The 23,289-nt window shown below is 47.9% G+C and overlaps 1 protein-coding gene and 1 long non-coding RNA gene across 2 annotated transcripts in view; one reads left to right on the forward strand and one right to left on the reverse strand.

Annotated features, from left to right (window-relative positions):
* Positions 1-23,289, reverse strand: part of LOC309625152 — a 104,377-nt gene that overhangs the window by 56,309 nt on the left and 24,779 nt on the right. The window lies entirely within an intron of this gene.
* Positions 4,367-7,683, forward strand: NFKBIA (NFKB inhibitor alpha). Its single transcript, XM_082384187.1, has 6 exons — positions 4,367-4,724; positions 5,321-5,429; positions 5,767-5,977; positions 6,263-6,351; positions 6,480-6,740; positions 7,104-7,683. The coding sequence occupies exons 1-6, from the start codon at positions 4,498-4,500 to the stop codon at positions 7,149-7,151; spliced, it is 945 nt and encodes a 314-aa protein (XP_082240313.1). The 5' UTR covers positions 4,367-4,497; the 3' UTR covers positions 7,152-7,683.

The following is a 23,289-nucleotide window of genomic DNA, read 5'->3' on the forward strand; positions in this document are numbered from 1 at the left end:
CACACTCTACCCCCAGCCTCCGGTTACAGTTACACGGAGGAGCAGAGATCCCATGATGCCAAGGGAGGGGAAGGCGGGTGCCTTCCCCCAAAGCACCACGAAAACATCGTACCTTGGCTGAAAAAAGAGGTTCTACACTCAGGGCCTGCAGGCTCGATTTAGCCAAAAGATGCAGAAATGCATTTTGTTTGGGTTTTTTTTTACAATGCTTTAAGATTTGAAATTTTTCACATCAAAATCCATTTTCCGATTTTTTTTAACAACAGAATATCAGTGCTGAACTCCAGGTGCTGCTTGGCAAAAATTGTCTGAGCTGAGCGTGAGGGATATACTCTCTCAGTCAGAGATGCCACCACGCCCTCTTGGACTCACATGGCCGGCTTCGCTCATCTGCGAAAACTGCCTGGCCCCTATAGGAAGGTATTTGAGAATGAGACCCTTTAAAACTTTGACCCCCCCTTTAAATTGCAGGATTTACTGCAGCAAAAGAAACCCCTGAAGGCTTTGACAGTCTTATTTTCAGGTCACCACAAATGAAAGTCCTGACAGCTGTTTTTCTGTGGGGAAAGCTCCAGAGCTTGGGAGCCCCAGGTTCTGACGGGGGTGGACGGATGCAGTTGCTAACCACCACAAGAGGAAAGAAAACTAAGCCTGGGATTGGAGGCAAAATATAAATTCAGCATTTCACAGTGGGGCGTCCATCAGCAGCGTGCCTGACTCGCTTGCCCTCTAGGGCTCTGTCGTGGCTCCTCTCTCTTCCAGCCTTGCTGCAGTGAGCCACGGGCAGCCTTCTTCAGGAGTGTGGTTTGCTGGGGCTAAAACAGTTTTTAGCAACTGACACAGGACACCCTGCCCACGATGTTTAAGAAAAGCCAAATATGTTGGACCACCTGGTTGAACTTATAGAAAAATCTCCATGCTGCCAGGCCACTGGGCACCCCAGGCAGAAGGTTCAGTCCACGCTGTGCATCTCCCACCCGGGAAGAGTGCACAAGGTGCCTGCAGTCACACCAGGCCTTGATGGTGCTCCTTTTCCCACAGGGGTGCTCCTGCCCCCACTGAAGCAGGTGAGCATCTCTGGCCATCCTGTCCTTCCCTATGGCTGTATCCTGTGCAGCTTCAAGGTTAACTTATTCATTCTTTTGCCTTTTGCATTTAAGAAGAAAAAAAAAAAAAGGGAATTCCCTGTCGGTCCAGTGGTTAGGACTCCGAGTTTTCACTGCCAGGGCCCGGGTTCGATCCCTGGTCCAGGAACTAAGATCCCGCAAGCCGCATGGCGTGGCCAAAAACAAACCCAAAAAAAGCCAAATGACATTAAAAGGCTTTAACATCTTTAAAATGGTCAAGATTAGCTAAAATGCTTGACAATGAGGTAGGGAGAACTCTAAGTGTGCAAAGGTCTTTCTAAACCAAAAATCAGTTTTGCTGTCTTCTGCTCCATCTGTTTTCTGATTTCCAAGTATGTTCTCTACCACCCAAGCTGTAATGTTTGTTGATTTAAACCATATAGAGCATATGATAGAGGGAAAACCTGTTGGGTCATGTTATTCAAAACTGTCTCCCAGGTTGCAGAAAAACAAAAGGAACCTCCCTGGGAATCCCCACCCCAGGGACAGGTCATCAAGGCTCAGCACCTCCCAAAATTTCCAAAGCACCATGATAAATCAGAGAACGCCTGGACCTGACTCTTACCACTAGGTGTCACACTAAACAATCAGGAATAAAGACCACCAATTGCCCAAGGCCTTCAGCTACAGAAAGCCATCACAGCAGGTGCAAAGAAAACTTATTCCTGAGATACTTTTGACTTAGGCATGATTTTTTTTTCAATGATCATTTTTAAACCTGCAGCTAATAATCCTCTTCTAAGGTATCCTTTGTAAGTGGGAATTTAGAGTTTGATATTTCTGTACCTTTTTTATAGGTGTGAATATCCCCAGATGGGGAAACATCTACCCTCTATTTTACCTAACAACTGGAGTAGAAAATACTTTGCATATCTTCCAAATTACAGTGTATTCAGTCTCATTTTCACAAGGTGTTTTCAAAAGTGTTAATACCATGACTGCTTTGGCCAAATGATTACTATGTTGGGATAGAAATTAGATAAACTGCCATGGGATGCCTAGGTAAATTTCTCTGCATTTCAGTTTCCTTTTAGGAAAGTAGGAACAATAGTTTTTACAAGATTAGTTCTGAGAATTAACAATGTGTTGCAGAAAGTGTTGGAGCCCTTCAAAAATTTATACTGTGATATTTCTAAGAGACACGGTCGGGCTTCCCTGGTGGCGCAGTGGTTGAGAATCTGCCTGCCAATGCAGGGAACACGGGTTCGAGCCCTGGTCTGGGAAGATCCCACATGCCGCGGAGCAACTAGGCCCGTGAGCCACAATTACTGAGCCTGCGCGTCTGGAGCCTGTGCTCCGTAACAAGAGAGGCCGCGATAGTGAGAGGCCCGCGCACCGCGATGAAGAGTGGCCCCCGCTCGCCGCAACTAGAGAAAGCCCTCGCACAGAAACGAAGACCCAACACAGCCAAAAATAAATAAATAAATAAGAGACACGGTCACCCTTAGCAAAGTTACACAAGCATTTGTGGTCAAGTAATACAATTTTTAATCTGGGGAAAAAATCTAAACAGCATTAAATCCAATCTTTTTATTATAAAAGCAGGTATCCCATAGCAAAGGTAGCTAATCTCTCCAACTAATATGCAGTTAATTAGAGGTAGAGCTGGAAATTGAGATCTCCTACTTAAGAGTTCTCGTTCCGCCTTGCCTAATAATTATGCATTTGTATATCACATGCCTGCAGACATACGGTGTCTATCCCTGGGAAGTTTTCATTTTAGTATGTGACCATTACTGCCCTGAAGGTTTATTTCTTGATTTTACTTTTTTTCCCCTCATATTTTGTCTCTCACCCCCATTGGCACAGATTTCCTACATTCAGATATTGAGGGTAGGGGAGTGGGGAAAGGGGAGATGAGGAGAGGTGAAGGGTTGGTTAGTACATGGCCAGTCAAGTTGAAGATGTTTGCAATAATCACCAGAAATCTCTGCAAAACTATAGAGGCTTCCTAGGGCGCATTCTGAAGAACTCTGACCCAAGTTGCTTTATTTTGCCTGGACCAGTTCTAGAAACAGATGAATGCATTCCTCTCATTGGCTAGGAGATGGGGGTGGGGCAGAGGGCATAAGTTCTATTTCTGCAGATGAGACCCGAGGATGGTGAGCCTGGAGTGCCTACCCATATGGCATGGATAGGTCCAGCTGCTGTCCTCCCCCAGGCAGGAGAGCAAGCAGCCAGCAGGGGCAGGATGAAGGCCGTGCTGGGGCTGCCTTGAGCTCCTGCAGTCTGCCTGGCAGTTACTTTCTTAGCCAACCTTAAGGCCCAGTCTTGGATAAGGCACGACTCAACCCATTCTTCAGCCACCTTCTCCAAATGCTTCTGGAAAGTCACCCAGCTGGGCACCCAGAAGTAGGTTAAAGATCTGTTCTCTGCAGCAGCACAGTGCAAATCAGGGAAAATGACCTCAATAATTATTTTGTTATTGCAAGGTGTCTACAACTCTACTACAAAGATTAACACCTCGCTTTCCTTGAAAAATATTATGGTCATATTCAGCATTTTCCCGCATACGGTGCAGAGTGCTTGCCCCTCCCCCAGTCAGCAGGATTGTTAATCCCGAGGAAATGATTTGAGGGTTCTCCAAGCATTTAGGTTTTCAACGCCAAAACTTTCACAACTTCTACCTGAGTGGGGGGCTGGGGGGCTACACGTCCCTGCACTGCCAAGAGCCTGGTATGGGCAGGAACGCAGAGGCAGGCGGCGACCTTCCACCCGCCAGTGCGTCCTTCCTGCAGAGAGGTTTGGGGAAGTGAATCCCTATACCCAGCCAACATTTCCACTCGCGTCTTCAGAAGATCAAAGAAAAAATTTTTTAAAAACCGGAAAAGACCTGCAGCTCTGCAAACCCCAATGGAGAACCGCCCTGCAGGCCTACGTCCTTGGGATCTCAGGAGCAGACGACCCCAAATCAAATCGATCATGGGAAACCCCAGGGAAAGAAGGTTTCTTGCAGAGGGTCAGGATTACTGAGTGCAGGCTTCAGGGAAGTACCGGGGGAGGGGGCCCGGTCGGGAGGACTTTCCAGCCACTCAGGGTTCATCAAAAAGTTCCCTGTACATGACCCCAGTGGCTCATCGCAGGGAGTTTCTCTGATGAACCCGGGCGCGGGGTTTAGGCTTCTTTTTCCCCCTAGCAGAGGACGAGGCCAGTTCTCTTTTCTGGTCTGACTGGCTTGGAAATTCCCCGCGCCTGACCCCGCCCCGGAGAAATCCCCTGCCAGCGTTTATAGGGCGCCGCGGCGGCGCTGCAGAGCCCACAACAGTCCGAACTCGCCGTCCCGTCGGTCCGCGACACCGCGAGCAGTCAGCGCGCCGCGCAGCCCTTGGCCCGCGCACCTGGGGAGCAGCGCCCGAGCCCTCACCGCGCCATGTTCCAGCCCGCGGAGCCCGGCCAGGAGTGGGCCATGGAGGGCCCCCGGGACGCGCTCAAGAAGGAGCGGCTGCTGGACGACCGCCACGACAGCGGCCTGGACTCCATGAAGGACGAGGAGTACGAGCAGATGGTGAAAGAGCTGCGGGAGATCCGCCTCGAGCCTCAGGAGGCGCCGCGCGGCGCCGAGCCTTGGAAGCAGCAGCTCACCGAGGACGGAGACTCGTAAGTGTCGCGGGCCCGGGTGGCGGGGCCGGGCGGGGGCGCCGGGCCTGCAGCCCGAGGCGCGGGGCCTGCGCTGCGGCGGCGGACCGGGGTCCGTGCACCGACCCGGAGGCCGTGCAAAGGTGCACGGCTGCGCGCGGGGACCGGGGAATCGGGGATCGGGGCGGGTTCCCGGGGCCGTGGTCCAGCAGCTCTGCCTTGCAGCCGCGCATACACACCCCCCCACCACCCCCCGTGCGGGTCCCCTCGGCCGGGGGCGGGGCTGCGGCGGGGACGCGAAGTCCCCGCTTGCATAAGGGGGGCGGGAGTTTCTGCCCCGCTGGCAGGCGCCAAGCGGCCGGGAGGGGAAGTACAGGGCGTTCCGGCCCGGCGAGAGGGCGGGGCGGTCTGGCCGGCGCCCGCCGCCTAAGCGGGGGGGCCCGGAAAGTCCCTGGGCGCCTGCCAGGAACACTCAGCTCATAATAACCTCGCGGAAAACACCGCGGCCTCGGCCTCCAGAAACCCCGACCTTGCGCAATCCCCCGCGGGCCGCGCCTCCCTGGGCCTCGCGCAGCGCACTCACCAGCCCTGCGGGGTTTTCCCTCTCTTCCCCTCAGATTCCTGCACTTGGCCATCATCCATGAAGAGAAGGTGCTGACCATGGAAGTGGTCCGCCAAGTGAAGGGAGACCTGGCGTTTCTCAACTTCCAGAACAACCTGCAGCAGGTGCGCTGCTCGCCCGGCCCCGGGCCTCTCTGACCCCGTCATAAAGCTGGATCTAGCTCAGTTCCTCCCAATGATTTCTAAATTAACAATTCCTGGTCATTATCTGACCTGACCTTTTACATCTGAATCAGCCAACATCCTAGAGAGGACAGAAAATTCCACTGATTGGGGAGGCCTTTATGAAGCCCACCTGGGGCCTCTGGTATTTTGCCTTTTGCCCCTTGTACCTGCCTGGGAGGAGCAGTACCCACCACCAGGATTTCTCTTGGGCTTCAAGGGAACACAGACTGTAGGTTGGATCCATGGCTTATACTTTCTGTCCCTCTTCTCTCTGTAGACTCCTCTCCACTTGGCGGTGATCACCAACCAGCCAGAAATCGCTGGGGCACTTCTGGAAGCTGGCTGTGATCCTGAGCTCCGAGACTTTCGAGGAAATACCCCCCTACACCTTGCCTGTGAGCAGGGCTGCCTGGCCAGTGTGGGAGTCCTGACTCAGCCCCGCGGGACCCAGCACCTCCACTCCGTCCTGCAAGCCACCAACTACAATGGTACGTCTGGCTGCCCTGCCCATCAGAGGGCAGGTGACGTGGGGAAGGGAGAGGTGGGCCGACTTAAGGAGTCCAAGCAAGGTTTAAACTCTCAACGTGTGAAAAGTTGAGAACACGTGTATTCATAAAGGCCTACTTGATGCCTTACTAAAGTCCATTCAGAACCCAGATTCTGGGTTCTTCAAATTCAGAAGAATTTGTCCCTTAAAAGAATAGGTAAAAGGTTCTGCTTGAGAAGTGAGGGTTGAAACAAGGGGTTATATTTTCTTACTTTTGGTCCCCTAGGTCACACGTGTCTGCACTTGGCCTCTATTCATGGCTACCTGGGCATCGTGGAGCTGTTGGTGTCCTTGGGTGCTGATGTCAACGCACAGGTGAGTGCCTCACACCTTCAGATGGAGTGCATCAGGCTCCCAGCCCTCTACCATATGATCCCGTGCTTTTGTTGCAAGCAGAAACCCCACACTCAGCCGTAAGCATCTCAAATTCTTTTTGGTTTCAGGAGCCCTGCAATGGCCGAACTGCCCTCCATCTCGCGGTTGACCTGCAGAATCCCGACCTGGTGTCGCTCTTGTTGAAGTGTGGGGCCGACGTCAACAGGGTCACCTACCAGGGCTACTCCCCGTACCAGCTCACCTGGGGCCGCCCAAGCACCCGGATACAGCAGCAGCTGGGCCAGCTGACCCTAGAGAACCTTCAGATGCTGCCCGAGAGCGAGGATGAGGAGAGCTATGACACGGAGTCAGAGTTCACAGAGGATGAGGTGAGTTCCGATTAACTTGTTCGTGGCTCTGCAAAAAGGAAGAAGAGTGGCCATTCTCCCTCTACCTTCTCAGGCCCCCAGAGCGCCTCCTTATTCTGAGGGTCTCAACATAATGAGGCTGTCAAACTTGAGTGTCCCTAAGCAGTATCCCAAGAGTATGTCTTTTTTTTGTTTTTTTTTTTGCTCTTTCTGAAGGAGAGGATCCTTAAAGGAAAACACCCTCAGCCCAGGCAGTTAATTTATATTCAGGTTCTACAGGGAGTCTAAGAATACTTGAGTTATTTCCAGTAGCAGCCCTCACCATCATCCCAGTACCCTTGGCAAAGCTCTGGAAGTTTAACCTACCTTTTTTTCTCTTTTTAGCTGCCCTATGATGACTGTGTGCTTGGAGGCCAGCGCCTGACGTTATGAGCTTTGGAAAGTGTCTAAAAGAACATGGACTTGTATATTTGTACAAAAAAAGAGTTTTATTTTTCTAAAAAAAAAGAAAAAAGGAAAAAAAAAAAAAAAGGATATACTTATAACCACACTGCACACTGCCTGGCCCAGAACATTTTACTTTGGTGGATTAGCCCTCATTTTGTTATTTTCATGAACTTTGGAAGAGGGGCAAGAAGGATGATTGGAATTCAGAGAAAACCTCTTTTAAATGTCACCTTTGGTGGAGTTTTGAGGAAAAGTTATTCAAAATTTGATGAAAGGACTATATTTTATTTATTGTGCTTTTCGGTTGAATCACCATGGATTCAATGGCTGGGCCCAGTTGTATGGAGTAACGTGTAACAGGTGTGTTGTTAAACCTGTCAGTGGGGTGGGGTTAAAAGTCGCTACCTGTCAAGGTTTGTGTTACCCTCCTGTAAATAGTGCACATAGTGTATTTTGTTGGTAATTATTTTGGTACTTTTAAGATGTATATTTATTAAACAGATTTTTACAAACAGCATTATCGTGATCACTTGCTCCTTGCTCTTGCTTGGGCTGCTGTCGGCCTCCTACGCTGAGAGTCATTCGATCCCCGGGTGGAGGCGGAGAGTTGCGTGGGAGAACTCACCGCGGGCAGCCACGGAACCCTTTCAGAGAGCAGCTTCTCCCACTGTCTACATCAGCCTCCCAGCCAGGCTTTGCAGGCGGCCGGGGCCCGGTGCGTGGGCGGGAAGGCTGTTGCATGGTTATAGGAAACACCATTTTCGGGCCACTTGGTCTACAGCTGGAAGGTTCTTTATTGTCACCTGCTTTCATCTTCTTGATTTAAACTATTCCAGGACCAGACTTCTGCTTTAGGAAATTATTTTGGCCAAGAGGAGTATGCTGAATCCACATTTTCTAGAGCTGAGAAAGATCTCCCCTCTGATACTGGAAGTTCCTGAAGACATGGGCTTAGGAATAGGACTGCACTGACAAGTGTTAGCAGGTGCCCACCTCTGAGTCTCTGTTTCCTCGTTTATAAACTGGGCTGTCTGAAAAGTTGCACAAAACTACCCACGTAAAAAGTATAGCAGAGCGCCAGGCCCACAGTACTAAAGAAAAATACAAGCCGTTGCACAACGTTCTGTATTTCACATGGGAAGGAACCAGTCCAGAGAGAATGTCCTGTTCAGGGTTACCTTGCAGGACAGGCAGGTGGTTAACTTAGTTGATAGACTCTTGTCTTCAGGTGGTTAACAGCTTTTAAACGCCATCCACCTGCAAATCAACCTCTCTTACTGTTGAAGTATAAATTTGATAATAAAGGCTGGAAGAGTCTTTTCATCAGCTCAGTCTAATTCTACTGAATGATTCTACAGAAGCAGATGATTTCACAAGACATCAGTAACTTGTGAAGTTTGGGTTTAGGTGCTTTCAAAGTTTTTATCCCTAAAATGCATCTCTTGCCTAGATAGAAAGAGGAGTACAGGGAAGTTTATGGCATTCTGTAAAACGCAGAATGGGGTATCAATACAACTCATGTACTTTGGCTCACGCCTAAGAAAACATTGCCATTATGTTATCCTTTTCCTGACCCACAAAATGATGTCAAAGTCAAGTGAATATGATGATCACCTTCCTCTCAGACCAAGAAGGAGCCAATACCTCGTGGGTCTTTCATCTATGAAGAGTATCACTGTAGACTGAACTGTCTGGTCAAAGCCAGTTCTGTCCCCCTCCTGCAGCTCAGTCATCTGGAGCTGAGCACTGTGGTGGGCCCCTACCAGTCTTGTCTTCTCTCAGGTGCTCCAGGACCCTCACTAAAATTCCTTGTCCCTCTCAGAGCACCTGCACACAGGTGTTACATGACCTAACGCATGAATGTCAGGTTCAGCTCTCCACTGACACACGGAAGAGGCAAGAGGAGTAAGGGGAGGGATATCCACCTCCGATCTCAAAGAACAAAGATTGGAAATTGGCTCCCAATTTTGGAATGACGTGTCTTAATGCACCTCAGTCAGACATGCCTCTTTTTCCCCCTGTAATGGTGTTGAATGTACAAGTCACTCCAGTTCTGTGCTTGGAGGTTGGAGAAACAGGACAAAGGGATGTGACCCACTCTTCCTCGGCCTCCTTGGGGACCGGCTTTTGTGTAGAGGTGTCACCTTCCATGCTCACAGAGGGGCCTCTTCTGACCCATTTGGCCCCAGCCTCCCACCTTGCCAGTCTTCATTCAGCTTTTCTGATCTTCTGGACCCCAACCCTCAGGGTGGATTCCATCGTCTGCTTAAACCTGGAGGTAGCTGGCCCCAGTTTCTTTACTCTCTGGATTGTCTTCCTGTTTCTCCATCTCCTTTCTTTTTTTTTTAAACCTACCCTCTTTCTTTCATGCCATTGGTTGGGTGGCTGGAGCCTGGAGTTCCCTAAAGAAAAAGTTTAGAATTAAAACAAACATTCTAATCCATGGAAAGTCTTCCTTAGACTTTCTTCCTTTCAAATTTCTAAGCAAATGAGAACCAAAGTTTTCAAAGAAAACAGCTCAGCAGACCAGGAACCTTTTATGCACTTTGATTTTCTCCAAGAAGCTAAAGGTCCTGTCAGGACAGGTAGAAGTAAGGGAGTCTTGGGAAAGAGGGAAGTGGCACAAGGGGGAAATAAAAGTCACATCAGCAACTTCCTTGAATTTAGTTCCTTGATTGCTTCTGCCTGCCTCATCCTCAGGATAAATTTCCTTTATAGGTACGTGTACCAAAGTCATTTCCAGAAGGAAGGGTTTTTCTTTAAAGAGGGAATAAATTCCAGTCTGAGCAATCTGAAGACCTTCACAAGGGGCCTGAAGATGTCAAAACTGGATGCTTGGGGGCATTTGCATTGAAAGTTCAATTGCTACTGGAAGTGATTAAGTGGTGACAGAACTGAGTCAGTGAGATGGGTTCTTCCTTCACCCCCTTTCCTCCTGATTTTCATCAGCTCACCCTAGGTGTAGTTGAAATTTCATTTGGCAAGAAAGGTCAGAGTGGAACTGTAGTCAGAAACATACCCAAGAACCATTCCCCAACCTCTGGGACCTGGACAAGAATATCCCAGGTCGTTTCCCCATTTTAAGGGAGCATCACAGAAACTGAAGCTGGATATCCTGTGTGTGTTTCCCTTCTAGAGAAGTGGCTCTGTCTCATTCATTCAATCGCATGATGAAGCACTATTATTCTCCAGCCCCTGTGCCAGGTCCTAGAGACACAAAGAGGAACCAGTCATGGCCTCTGCCTCAAAGAGCTCCTTGCTCAGGTGGAGAAGAAGACAAGCACTTAGAAGACAGGATGGGAAGCCGAAGCGCAGACGTGATGTGAGTTCAAATCAGAGGCCCCCAATGCAGAATGCGGCAGGGGAGGGGGACCAAGAGATTACACCCTAGTTAGCTATTTGCCCACCAGACCAGAACTCTTATCTCATATCCCAAGTGACCCATGGCCCCCTTTCAACAAGTGACAAGAAACAAAACTGTGCTCAGAATAAAACTAACTTCTGGGCTGGGATTAAACCAAGCACCCACAGCATGCTGTGCTGTTCATTTTTGCATCTCTGTATGCTCCTAGATTCCAGAGCTGAGCCTGAAAGCAACTGAATTAATGACAAATGATGTACATGCCTTAGTTCAGAGCTTCTCAAACTCAGCGTGCACTTGAATGTGCACTTGCGTGGCCTGGAGATCTTGCTGAAATGCAGGTTCTGATTCAGTTGGTCTGGGGCTAGCATGACACTCACATTCCTAACAAGATCCTAGACAAGGCCTGTGCTGCTGGCCTGGGGACAACACTAAGGAGCATTTTGAAGAGAATGTTATGTTGGCTATTTATTTAAGGCCAGCATTCTCTGCCATCCCCCTCGGTACCACTGACAAACCTGGACAAGAGTTGCTGCAGCCACTCCTGAGGATGATCCAGCATCAGGCAATGCGAGTCTTTTGAAAAGTAGGGCTGGATTCTGAGGACTGACGTTAAATAGGGGCCAGGCCAAAAACCCTGCCATCAAACCCGGTAAGTGTTATAAGGAAAGCAGCTGACACAATGCAAGGCCAAAAGCGTTATCACCTGAGGTCCAAGAAAAGGACAAAAATCATGAAGGAAATGCATTTGAAGGAAAATTCACTAAGAAGAAAAGCTGGTTTTAAAATGAGGTTATTCCTCCCTTTTATGGAGTTGCTGTGGCGTGTGGGAGGGGCCCTGACCAGGCCTCCACCTGGAAGGAGGGGAGAGGGGTCGGCTTCCCAATGACAAAGTCCCCACTATATCCTTATCAGAATATGAGAAGCCTTAACAAGAAAAAAAAAAAAAATCAAAAAACAAACAAACCCACCCAAAAAAACAGAAAAAAAAAAGAAAAGAAGAGAGAATGTGAGAAGCCTTAACAAGCGCTGACTAAAATGCATCAGGGAAGACCTTAAATAAAGAATAACTTCCCCTTAAATGTTGCCAGCATTTCATGTTTCCTAATTTTAGAAATTTATTGAATATAGTCTATATGGAAAATATTCACCTGTTTAAAGGTAAATTTTTGAAAAGCTTTTAAGTTGCCATATTTTTTTTTTTCTTTTTGGCCTCACTGCCTAGCATGTGGGATCTTAGTTCCCTGACCAGGGATAGAATCCATGATCCCTGATTGAACCCGAGCCCCCTGCAGTGGAAGCGTGGCGTCTTAACCACTGGACCGCCAGGGAAGTCCCTAAGTTACCACATTTTCATTTTGTACAATATATCTTTTTAAAGATTTATTTATTATTTATTTATTTTATTTTATTTTGGCTGCGTCGGGTCTTAGTTGCGGCACGCAGGATCTTTGTTGAAGCATGCGGGATCTTTCGTTGCAGCGCACAGGCTCTTCCTTGCAACGAGCGGGCTTCTCTCTAGTTGTGGCATGTGGGTTTTCTCTCTCTAGTTGAGGCGCAAGAGCTCAGTAGTTGTGGCACGCGGACTTTGTTGCCCCGCCGCATGTGGGAATCTTAGTTCCCTGACCGGGGATCGAACCTGCGTTCCCTACATTGTAAGGTTGATTCTTTACCATTCGACCACCAGGGAAGTCCCTGCATTTTGTACAATATTTTATTCAAAATGTCTTTTAACTGATCTATGATACTATATAACATAGGATAAAATAATAGAATAAATTTACTTTTTATGTATTTCACATGTGCGTAGTGCTTGCTATGTGCCAGACATTATTCTAAGTAGTTTACAAATATTAACTCTGGGGATCCTCAAACCACCCTGTGAGGTAGGTATAATACTATTATTATTTTCATATCTTTTGTAAGGAAGCTGAGGCACAGCCATGTTAAGAAACTCAGCCCAGGTCACACACCCAGTAAATGCCAGTTCTGGCCTTGGGTGGGCTCCGGGTTCAGGTTCCCAATCTGTGGTATAAAGCAGCTTCCAATGTGCGTGGCGATTCCCACTAACTAAAATGACTTCAAGTCATCGATTCTGAATCTGTTTCTTACACATTTGCTACTGATATCCTTCCAAATTGGATAAATATTACTAAGGATGGTTTGAATTTCTGACGGGCTGCTTAATGGAAGACTGTCTGGTAGAAACTACATAATAATGCAGAGCATGCAAGATGTAAGACCTTAGGAAACCTCAGTAAACCAAACAATAGCGTGGGACCCAGGCAGATTTGGACCCGAATCCTAATTCATCTCCTCTGGATGTTCAGTGTCAAGTTTCATATGATTCTAAATAAAAGGAAGTGAGGCATGTCTCTCTTTCCAGGAGTTTCCAGTTGTGTGGTCTATGTTTGCTTCTGACTGAGGCTAGGTCTACCCAAAGTCACCACATTAAACATTTGGTCAGACTTTTTAAAACTTTGCAGTATTTAATATTCATCTCTGGGGAAGCCCAAAACAAACAAGCAAATGCAACTTTTACAGATTAATGAATGACCTTCTTTCAGGTGAAATGCTCTAGTGTTGATTCACTGTTAAGTTGGTTTTTAAAGTTCTCCTTTGAACACCTTCCCACCCCCATCCTTGGGAGGCGACTCTCCAGGGCAGGACCTCGCCACGTGGCCCGCCACGTGTGGCCTAGCCAAGGAGGTAGCCTGGGCTCCAGAAACCTTTCTGTGTATTTGCACTTAATTCAGTTATTCTCTTCCGCAAAACACAGAGTAAACCTCTAGTTTGGCGAGGCCTAAACTATAGATATGTAAACATCATGTAATTTTACAAGTCAAATGGAATAGATAGCTTTCACCTCTTTGAGGCTAGAACTAGGAATCTACCACTGGCAGATTCACCACGGAAGGGTCTGTCTGGGGTCTATGCAGTACTCCCCTGGTCCAGCAGCGATGGTCCCCAGGGAATCTGTGCACTCGGCCCTCCACCCGTGGTCCCCACAGCACCCTGAGTGGGGAGGAGCAAGGTCATACATATCTCAATGAGAATTTCAAGTTTGGCTGAAAGTGGGTCTTTCAATTCAGGGGCTTGATTAGGATTGGGGCAGTTTCATGATATAGCAGTTTGGGGTTGGAAGCAGCAAGGTAAGCGTTTGAGGTGAGGGGTTTGAAGTATCTCAGGCGTGAATTGTCTGTTGATGCTTCCTATTAAGAGTTGATGGGTCTTTCAGGAAATTCCTGAAATGAACAACCAACTTATTTGCCTGGGCAAGAGTGTCCTGGCATGTCATTACTTATCGTAATGAACGATGGAAGAATAAAGTCATGTTAATGTAGACAGTAAACTAGGGGCAGGAGGGGGTAATTTTGGCCTCAATTGATTAGTCATTAGGCCTAGAGTAAGGTCCTGAGGAATATGAGGACACATGACAGGCACATTTTGATAAATTAAAAATCCAGGACATGAATCCATGAGCAATGACAGGTGGGGGGGGGGGGTGTAGGTGAGCTAACAGGGAGTTTACAGAGGAAACTGTACACAGGGAGTCCAGAGGAAGTGGAGGGGAGTCAAAAAGCAAGTTTTACACGTTCTATCACTTTACCCATGATTGGCAAGCCTTAGATACAGTCACAAATTCCCACTGCAAAGTATCCATGTAATCCAGCTACTGGTGACTAATAATAGTAGGTATAACTTCTCAAACAGTGGCTAAATGCCAGGCATTTTACATATGTGATCACTACGGGAGGTGGGGCGAGAGTGGCAGTGGAATTACTATCCCCGTTTTACAGATGAGGAAACTGAGGTTCAGAGTCTAGTAACTTGTCTGAGGTGATGCAACCAAGAACAGTGGCAGTGCTGAGACTCAAACTCTACCCCTTCTGCCTCCAAAGCTCTTTCTCACCAGGCTGGTCAGGGTGAGCCTCCTCATTTGCTGAAGATGTTCGAAGATCCTCAACCACCGCCATTGTCCACTGCTGCTGTTGTTAACCTCACGTAGCTCTAGCTGCCGCATAAACCCATTCTACTCTGCGAAGTCATTTGCTACTAGTACTTCTATTTTATAAAATGTCCTTACCGGAAAAGTTGGAAAGGTACCTTGTAGGACTGTTTGAAAAGTAACTGATGGAGTGCATAGGAAACTCACCCACAGCTGTGGATGCAGTCTTGGCATGCGGGCTTCAGTGCGAGAAGCTCCAGACACCTGATCCAGCTAAGGGGCTGTCCCAGGAGGATTCTTGAGAGCAAATAGGAGGAACCCACCAGCAAAGAAGAGAGAAAACTCCGCCTCCTCCTGGCCCGCTGGGAAACCCTGTTCAAGGCAGTTTGCGATTAAGTTTAGAACACATTTCCAGCTGACTCGGGGATGGAGATGGATACAGTGAGTGAACGTCTGTGGGGCCTGGGGGAGGGGGGCTTCAAGGAGCACTTTTCAAAGGACCAGCAGGCACCACCCTTGGTGGCTATCACAGCAGAGGCAGCCTCCAGAGTGACTGCCCAGCCATTTGAGGTTCATACCAACCCGGATCCCACCCTGCGCCCTGATCCGTACCATCGCATGACCCTGGGCTAGTGCTTAACCTCTCTGCTTCTGTTTCTCATCTATAAACTGGGGCGATGCAGCTGCCTCGCAGAGTTGCTGTGATGCTTAACTATCACTAACGGTGTCTGTAAAGCTCTGGCAAAGTGCCCCACGCGTGGCAGGGGCTCAGTAGCTGACAGCTCCTGCTATTAGGATTATCCTTATCAATAACATTAAGATGCCTACGGCGGGGCATCCCCTCCAAGCAGCACCCCTCCTTCCTCCGCCTCTCAGGGTCACCCAGGACCTGAGGAACCAGACCCTCTAAAGACAAACTGGGGCATCCAGTCTTCCCTGGTGCCCTTCCTGACCTTGTCCCTTGCCCCAGGGCTCCACCCTCACCCAGCCCATCTCATCCTCTGGACATGGCCCCTTGATGGGGGAGGGGAGCCGGTTCAGTGTAGACCTGACCCACAAGAGCCGCCACAAGGTTGGACTAGGAGACACCATCGATGAGGCACCTGACCGAAGGTGGGAAGCTAAAGGTTGCTATGGGCCCAGGCCTGGATGTGAGCTGGAGGCTCCCGACTTCTGGCAGCCCTGTGGAGCCATGGAAAGCGGCACCTCTGCTCCGGTAGTCATGAGTGGGCCAGGCTGCAGGCTGCTCGGGGCATAAGCACAACCTGTCCACAGAGCGTGAGGACCACCCCTCTCCTTGGGCCTTGCCAGAAGCCTCCTGTTGGGGGCGGGGGAGCTGATCAGGAGAACCCGCAGGCTGTCCAGGTCCCCACCCTGCCTCATTAAGAGGAAAGTGAGCCTTTATCATGGAGACCCTTTCTTTCCTTCCACCAGCCCACTTGTGCGAAAGGCAAGGAAGGAGAGAGCCCTTGCTCCTGTAGCAGCATGAACTGTGTTTGAGAAAATGAAGGAGGGAGGAGGTCTGTATACCCATAAGGACGCCTCCACACGCTGTTAAGTAGAAGAAGAGACCACCTTACAGAGCAGTTTGCACAGTAATCCTATCAATATGGAGAGTCAGAGAGAACAGCTGGTGAGCGCATCTCTACAGCCTGGGCCACTCCACTGGGGCCGGAACAGATTCCACACAATCCCTCCCATTATTAGCCTGTGATTCAAGGTCTAGGCATTTTTGCTCCAAGTTAGGGCATCCCCCAAACATTAGAAGTGAGTTCAGATGACAAGTTTGAGTGACAAATGTCCCAAGATGTTAATAGGGGTTCTCTCCGTGTGGTTGGATTCTAGGGTGGTTGGGTTTCTTGGGGTTTTCCGGTAACTTACGATGGAGAATTTCAAACATATACAAATGTTGAATATTAAAAGGAACCTCCATGTCCAGCTTCAGTTATCAGCTCATGGGCAAATTTGTTTTCATTTATGTTTCATTTCCTTCCCTCCATCTCATTAGAAGTAACACAGTCATCATAAGTCCACCCTTAAATACCTCAGTATTTATCCCTGAAAGATAAAGACTGTATTTATTTATTTATAAAAATATTTATTTATTTATTTGGCTGTGCCGGGTCTTAGTTGGGGCACGCGGAATCTTTGTTGCGGCACGCGGGATCTAGTTCCCTGACCAGGGATGGAACCCGGGCCCCCTGCATTGGGAGCACGGAGTCTTAACCACTGGACCACCAGGGAAGTCCCAAAGACTATATTTAAATGCATAACTTTAATGCCATTATCACACTTAAAAAACTAACAATAATCCAGAAAGATTTCTTTTACTCTCTACTTTGTGCATTTCTCTATTACTTTAATTATCAGGAAAAAAATATAAAGCTATTCCCATTTTTAATTTGTTTTCAAAAACATTAACCCACAGTTGAGCATGCCTCAAAAATCCAGTCCTGAGGAGAAAGGTGGGTCAGGGGATGCAAATATAAAACCCAGAGTGACCATGGGCATCGTCTGAGTCACAAATAACAGAAGCCCCTGGAGCGGGGGCTCTGGAGGCTCAGGAAGTGGTGAGGCCCGGGGGCCATCAGAAGTCACCTGGGTCAACACCTGTGCTCCTCTCGGAGGAGGAGCTTTGCCTCTTTTCTCTCTGTGTCACATAGCAGGAGAGCCTGCTTGGCTGTGGCTGCCAAGCTCACAGGTGACGGGCACAGAATGAAGACAAGCCTACCTCTCAATCAGCCCTCATCCCTCTCTCTCTCTCTTTCTCTCTCTCTCACACACACACACACACACACACACACACTCCCAGGGAAAGGACTCAGACGGGTCTAATTATATTCTGAGAAGCAGGGCATGTTTTTGACCTGTCTGACCCTGAGAGCCCTGCCCTGAACTCTGGAAGGGTCTATGAAGATCAAAGACGATGACCAGAAAGGAGGGCCATTGTGAGCTGGAGAGCCAGCCCAGTGGGTGCCCACCTCACACGAGTCTGTGCCGCCAGAGAGCTTGGTTTGGGGGAGAAGACCTGGGTGCTGACAACAGTTAGAAAACCATATGGAGAGGCACGACATAGGGTCAGGGTGGGGGAAGGTCCTGTGGGCTACAGCACCACCAAATCCCAGACTCTGCACAACGGACAGGTCTCGTCTCACGCGGCTGGAGTTCTCTGCCTTTCGTGGGCCTGGGATCAATGGCTGCATCCTTTTTTCTGAGGCCCAACAGCACAAGCCCAACTGTCCACTTGGCTCACAGGACTGTGATGACGAAGGAAGGGGGCAGAGAAAGCAGGGCCTTTGGGTGGTCCCTCAATGACCTCTACCGGGGCTGGGGCCTCAAGAAGGAAAGGGGTGAACAAAAGGGGCAGCAGAGGGGGCCTTGCATAGTATTGGTTCAGTCTGGAACTGTGAGGAACCACCAATGACCACCTGACCCATCCCAGGCCTTCTACAGAAGGAATGGCAGCAGCGGCCCCCAGGGAGGGTCAGGGACCACCCCAAACCCAGGCAACTTCCTGGGAGCACTGAATCAGATCCAGAGAGCCAACCCTCAGCCCCAAATTCTTGCCAGGGTTTGGACAGATGAGTAAGGACAAGGCTTTCCAGCAGCAGGACATGCCAAGGTGGATGTGCACCTGACGCCCCTCAAGGAAAACACAGGGCTCCTATTGTCAGATGGTATGGGCAGGACCAGATTACAGAAGGCTATGGACATCGGGACTCGACCTATGGGCAACAGGGAGCCACACTAGATCCCTGAGCAGGGAAGCCACATGATAAAGTGCAACAGTGCTACTTCGCAGAGCTTAGGGTGCAGACTGAGCTGTAAGGGAACCCAGCTAGGAAGCTGCTGTAGTTGCCCAGGAGTGAGGAAACACAGATCTGGATGGAGATCATCGGGGATGAATTAGGTATGAGATGTACCGTGAAGAGAGAAGGTGGGGCACTCTGGCTGGCTCCCGACTGCCGACTCATCGGATGAGTGGTTGACTCAAGCCCCATGCTTGCGTCCATGAGCCATTAACCAGCTCTTGCTAATTTTAAGCAAAGGAGAATTTAATGGAAGCCCACAGGGGATGAAGCGCTCACAAAACGGACAAGAGACTGGGAAGACCAGGCTCTGGAAATCAGGAATTGAGGGCTCTAGACAGCCAGAAGGTCACGGCCAGGACACCAAAGCTGCAGCCACCCCTGCTGTACCAGCTTTTGTAAATGACTTCTAACCACCCACTGTCCTCAGCTCACTGGCTCAGGATCTGAAGCCCTAGGCAAGAACATCCAATTGGCCAGGCAGAGGCCGTGTTGTCACCACTGGGCTGGGATGGGGGTGGAGCTGGAAGGATTTGGCCCCCTTGGCTCTTTTTGAGGGAAGTAGGGATGAGGCAATCTCCTAAAAGGAGGTCAGAGTGCTCTTACGATTGGGCACTGGACACCCCCAAAATGACACCTAGCTTCCACTTGGCCCACGTCTCCATCCCACTGATTCTGCAGTTTGCTGAGATCTCTGACCACCACTATTCCTCTCCTGATACTGCTTTCCCATGTGACTGCCCTATAAGGGTCTCCCAGGGATCTCTGTGCTCTGTGACTTTTGCGCTGGATTTGATGTTCTTGCAGATGACAGGGAGAGCCTGCCAGTGGCCAGGTGAGTGAGTGGTGGGCTGACCACTGAGCTTCTAGGACTCCTCAGGATGGTCCCTGGCTCCTTGGGTCCCTCCCTCCCCCCTCCCTAGTTCACCTTCATAAAGCCACAGAGTGAGCCTTCCAGCACCCTCGAGGTGAAGCTTAAGGTCTTTTGGTGCGCACAAGGCCCTTTATGAGCTGGCCCTGCCTGCCCAACCTCTCAGTCTCTCTGTGCACCCTTGCTTCTGCTGATCCCTCCACCCGAAAGGCCTCTGTCCCCCACCCACCAGCCCACACATCTGGCTGAGGCTGGCCAACTCCTCTTCAGCCTGCAGAACCCCTTCCCCACCCTCCCCAGGATTCCTAAGCACACCTCCTTTGATTCCATTACATTCGTACATCTCAGTCAAATCATTTCCCCTCCAGGAATATCACATTTTGTGATATTTACTTGCAGTACTTTTTTCCTTTCAGAAAGAAATGGGACTTTGGACGTAAAACAGAAATCCCCTTTAACTGACACCTCTGGCTCCCAAACCATTGTGCAACTTTCATATACTTATATGTAATATAACCAGCGCTTGGTACCAGTCTTTGGAAGAGTTGACTTCATTCTCATTTACATAAGGGTCATCATGCTCTAGGCATTGCTCCATACCTTCATTTCTCCTACTCAGAGTCATCGCAATCAGCAGACTGTGTGGCCTAATATTCAGTAAGTGAATATTGTAATTTACCTAACACATCTCTAATATTAGATATTTAATTTCCTTTTTTTTTAGTACTTGAAATAATGTTGAATATCGAGTGTCTTACGCATTTCAGGTTATATACTTGGGATGGTGTTTCAAAAGAGCATGTGCTAGGTCAAAGGGCATGTGCTTGCTAAGTTCTTACACATATTGCTGCATCAGTGCCCTTTCAGAGAGCAAGCCTCCCTCCCCCCAGGGAGTGGGCTAGTAAGAACACTTATTCTACAGCAGTACTTTGTTCTAATCCTGGATGTTATACATTTTTAAAGTCAGCTAATTTGATAGATGGAAAAGTATGTCTTCTTTTAAATGTGCATTTATTTGATTATTATCTATTTTTCAATTAGTTAACAATCAATTGTGCTTTTATTTGTGATTTGTCTACTCATATCTTTTATTTATCTTGACATAATATTGTTTTTCTTTTCCATTTAATGATACCATAAGAATTTTAATACATTGTCACCTTGTCTATCGACATCTTTTACCAGGTTTTCTTTGAATTTTTAAAAACTTTATAATCACAGCATCAGACTTAGTTGAATGTTTCGTCATGCTGTTCATTTCAGGCAAACCATGTGTATTCTCATGCTGGTTTCCAAGCAGAGTATATTTTGTCCTACATAGTACATACTACTTCTGTGATATTCCTGGGAACGGATTGCATCGCCTAGATTTCAATGGGATGTAGAGGCCATCGGCCTTTGTTTAGAGGTGTACTTCCCTCATTGCCACAGGAAATAGTCTTTACCCAGCTCGGTGTGGCTTAAAATATTTTCTAATCAGCTCTCGCAACCTTTTCTTACATAATTATTTCCCTTTTAAACTTAGAAAGTCTTTTCATCTCCAACGATTGTATTATTTTCTGTTTTGTTTTCCTTTAGATTTTATGGGGGGGTTGTTTGCTTATTTTTTAATATCTAACTCCAGTCCATCTGGAATGTATTTTGGTGGCATGGATCTAGGAACAGTTTGGAAATATGCAAAAAGAGCTGTATATATATACTTCCTGACCCACTTTAGAGAAATGTGGGTCAGGGAGTATAAATGTATTACCTTCAAGGAAATAATCCACAATAAAAGACCTGCAAAGATGTTTTAGCAGTACTATGTATAATAGCAACAGTGTAGAAAGCCCAGATGTTTACCTACTGAGGAAGAGTTAAGCAAACTGTGACATGGAATAGGAAAAAGAAAGGTGTGTATGATGAAGTTTTAAGAGAATACAAAATGTGCCTACCCTGTATTTACACTTACAATAAATCATGTAGGAGTATGACCACAGCCTGGGGAAAAAATACAAATGGCAAGGTTGTGAGTAAATCACTGAGTGCTGCTGGGCAGGTGAGTGGCCCCTGGCTATGTGTACCTTTCTCGAAAGGTATTCAGAAAGGCGATCTGGAGATGGGAGGGTTGCCCCTGGGTGAATTATTTTCCTTTTATATTTAAATTGTATTGATATCAGCAAAAGATTTATTTATTTATTATTGAAGTATAATTGATTTACAATACTATGTTAGTTTCAGGTGTACAGCAAAGTGATTCAGTTATATATATATACACACACACATATATACACTTTTTCAGATTCTTTTCCATTATAGATTATTATAAGATATTGAATATAGTTCTCTGTGCTACACAGTAAATCCTTGTTGTTTATCTATTCTATATATAGTAGTATATATCTGTTAATCCTATACTCCTAATTTATCCCTCCCCCCCAGCAAAAGATCTATTACATTAAGACAGTAGCCACATGACATTTGCAATGGATATGTTTCAAGACGTTTGCTAATCTCCAGATCTGCACGTTAGGAAATACCCAGTGCCTCACCCCCGGAATCATGTCGTCACAGAGAGCCCCTGTGTGTCTTGTGCTTATTCTTGCATCTTTTCAACCATCACTAGTTTTGTCTCTCACATGATGTCCTTTGTTGTTCCCCCACAAAGAAAAAGTATTGATTTCTCCCCCATAACTTGTAAAGTTGTGCCCCTCACAACTTTACCAGAGCTACCCTGTAGCCAAGATGACTGGAGGCCATCCAAGCCTTGGTAAGAGTCAGGTGCTCTGTAGATAGCCAGGCTCACTCACCAGTAAGTGATTCTCACTTCAGCACTAGCCTGGAGGCACAATTCTAATGTCATCCTTGCAAAATCACAATGCCAACTTCAGGTTTACTCTCAAATAATTGAGCCTGAAAATGTCAAATCCATAACTATTACTAGTCTTCTGGAAGAAGAAGGAAGTTGTGGTAGACTATTACATTGTGGTAGACTGTGCCCTCCCAGGAAGCCCGTCTCCTAGAATCTATGCCCTTGTGTAGTCCCACTCACATCCTCTCTGGCCTTGGCCATGTGCCTGACTTTGGCCAAGGAGACTTCAAGGAGGCATGATACAAGAGCAGCCTAGATAAGTGCTTGTGCTTTAGATTTGTCCTCTTGGAAGGCTCCCTCTCAGGACCCAGCTGCCATGCTTTAAGGAAGCCCTGAGTAGCCAGTGGGAGTAAGGAGACACCTGGAAGAAAGAGGCAGCTCAAAAAGAGGAACAGAGGTGCCCAGCTGAACTCCCAGCTGAATGCAGCCACCTGAGTAATACCACATGGAGCAGAAGAACCGCCCAGCCAACCCACAGGATCATGAGAAATAATAAATCAAGATTTTTTTAAGCCACTAAATGTTGGAGTAGTTCGTTACACAGTAACAAATAACTGAAACACATGGAAATGTATGCAGTGTATACTGTAGGATGTTAAGACAGAAAGTAAAATAAAAAAGAAACACAGGATCGAGTCTATATGAAAATACATGACTAGGGCTTCCCTGGTGGCGCAGTGGTTAAGAATCCACCTGCCAATGCAGGGGACACGGGTTCGAGCCCTGGTCTGGGAATATCCCACATGCCGTGGAGCAACTAAGCCTGTGCACCACAACTACTGCACCTGCACTCTAGAGCTCGCGAGCCACAACTAATGAACCCACATGCCACAACTACTGAAGCCCGTGCACCTAGAGCCCTGCGCACCGCAACGAAGGGTAGCCACTGCTCCCCGCAACTAAAGAAAGCCCACACGCAGCAACGAAGACCCAACGCAGCCAAAAATAAATAAATAAATAAATTTATTTTAAAAATACATGACTATATCATGAACCAAGATTGGGAGACACTTTAAAAGTATAGAAAATGTTTGGAGTTCCTTCAGTTACTTTTTTTTTTAATTAACTTATTCATTTATTTATTTATCCTTGGCTGCGTTGAGTCCTCATTGCTGCATGTGGGTCTCCTCTAGCTGCGGCGAGCGGGGGCCAATCTTCAATGTGGTGTGCGGGCTTCTCATCGCAGGGGACTCTCCCAGTTGCGGAGCACGGGCTCTAGGCACGTGGGCCTCAGCAGCTGTGGCACACAGGCTCAGCAGTCACGACTTGTGGGCACCAGAGC

Source organism: Balaenoptera borealis (assembly GCF_965194805.1).
Source record: "Balaenoptera borealis genome assembly, chromosome: 3".
In the NCBI taxonomy this organism is placed as follows: Eukaryota; Metazoa; Chordata; class Mammalia; order Artiodactyla; family Balaenopteridae; genus Balaenoptera; species Balaenoptera borealis.

Excerpts from the sequence above, each read along its gene's own strand:
- NFKBIA (XM_082384187.1), top strand. The coding sequence starts at position 4,498 with ATGTTCCAGCCCGCGGAGCCCGGCCAGGAGTGGGCCATGGAGGGCCCC. Across the intron at positions 5,430-5,766 it reads TCCAGAACAACCTGCAGCAG|ACTCCTCTCCACTTGGCGGT; the intron begins GTGCGCTGCTCG and ends TTCTCTCTGTAG. Across the intron at positions 5,978-6,262 it reads GCAAGCCACCAACTACAATG|GTCACACGTGTCTGCACTTG; the intron begins GTACGTCTGGCT and ends TTGGTCCCCTAG.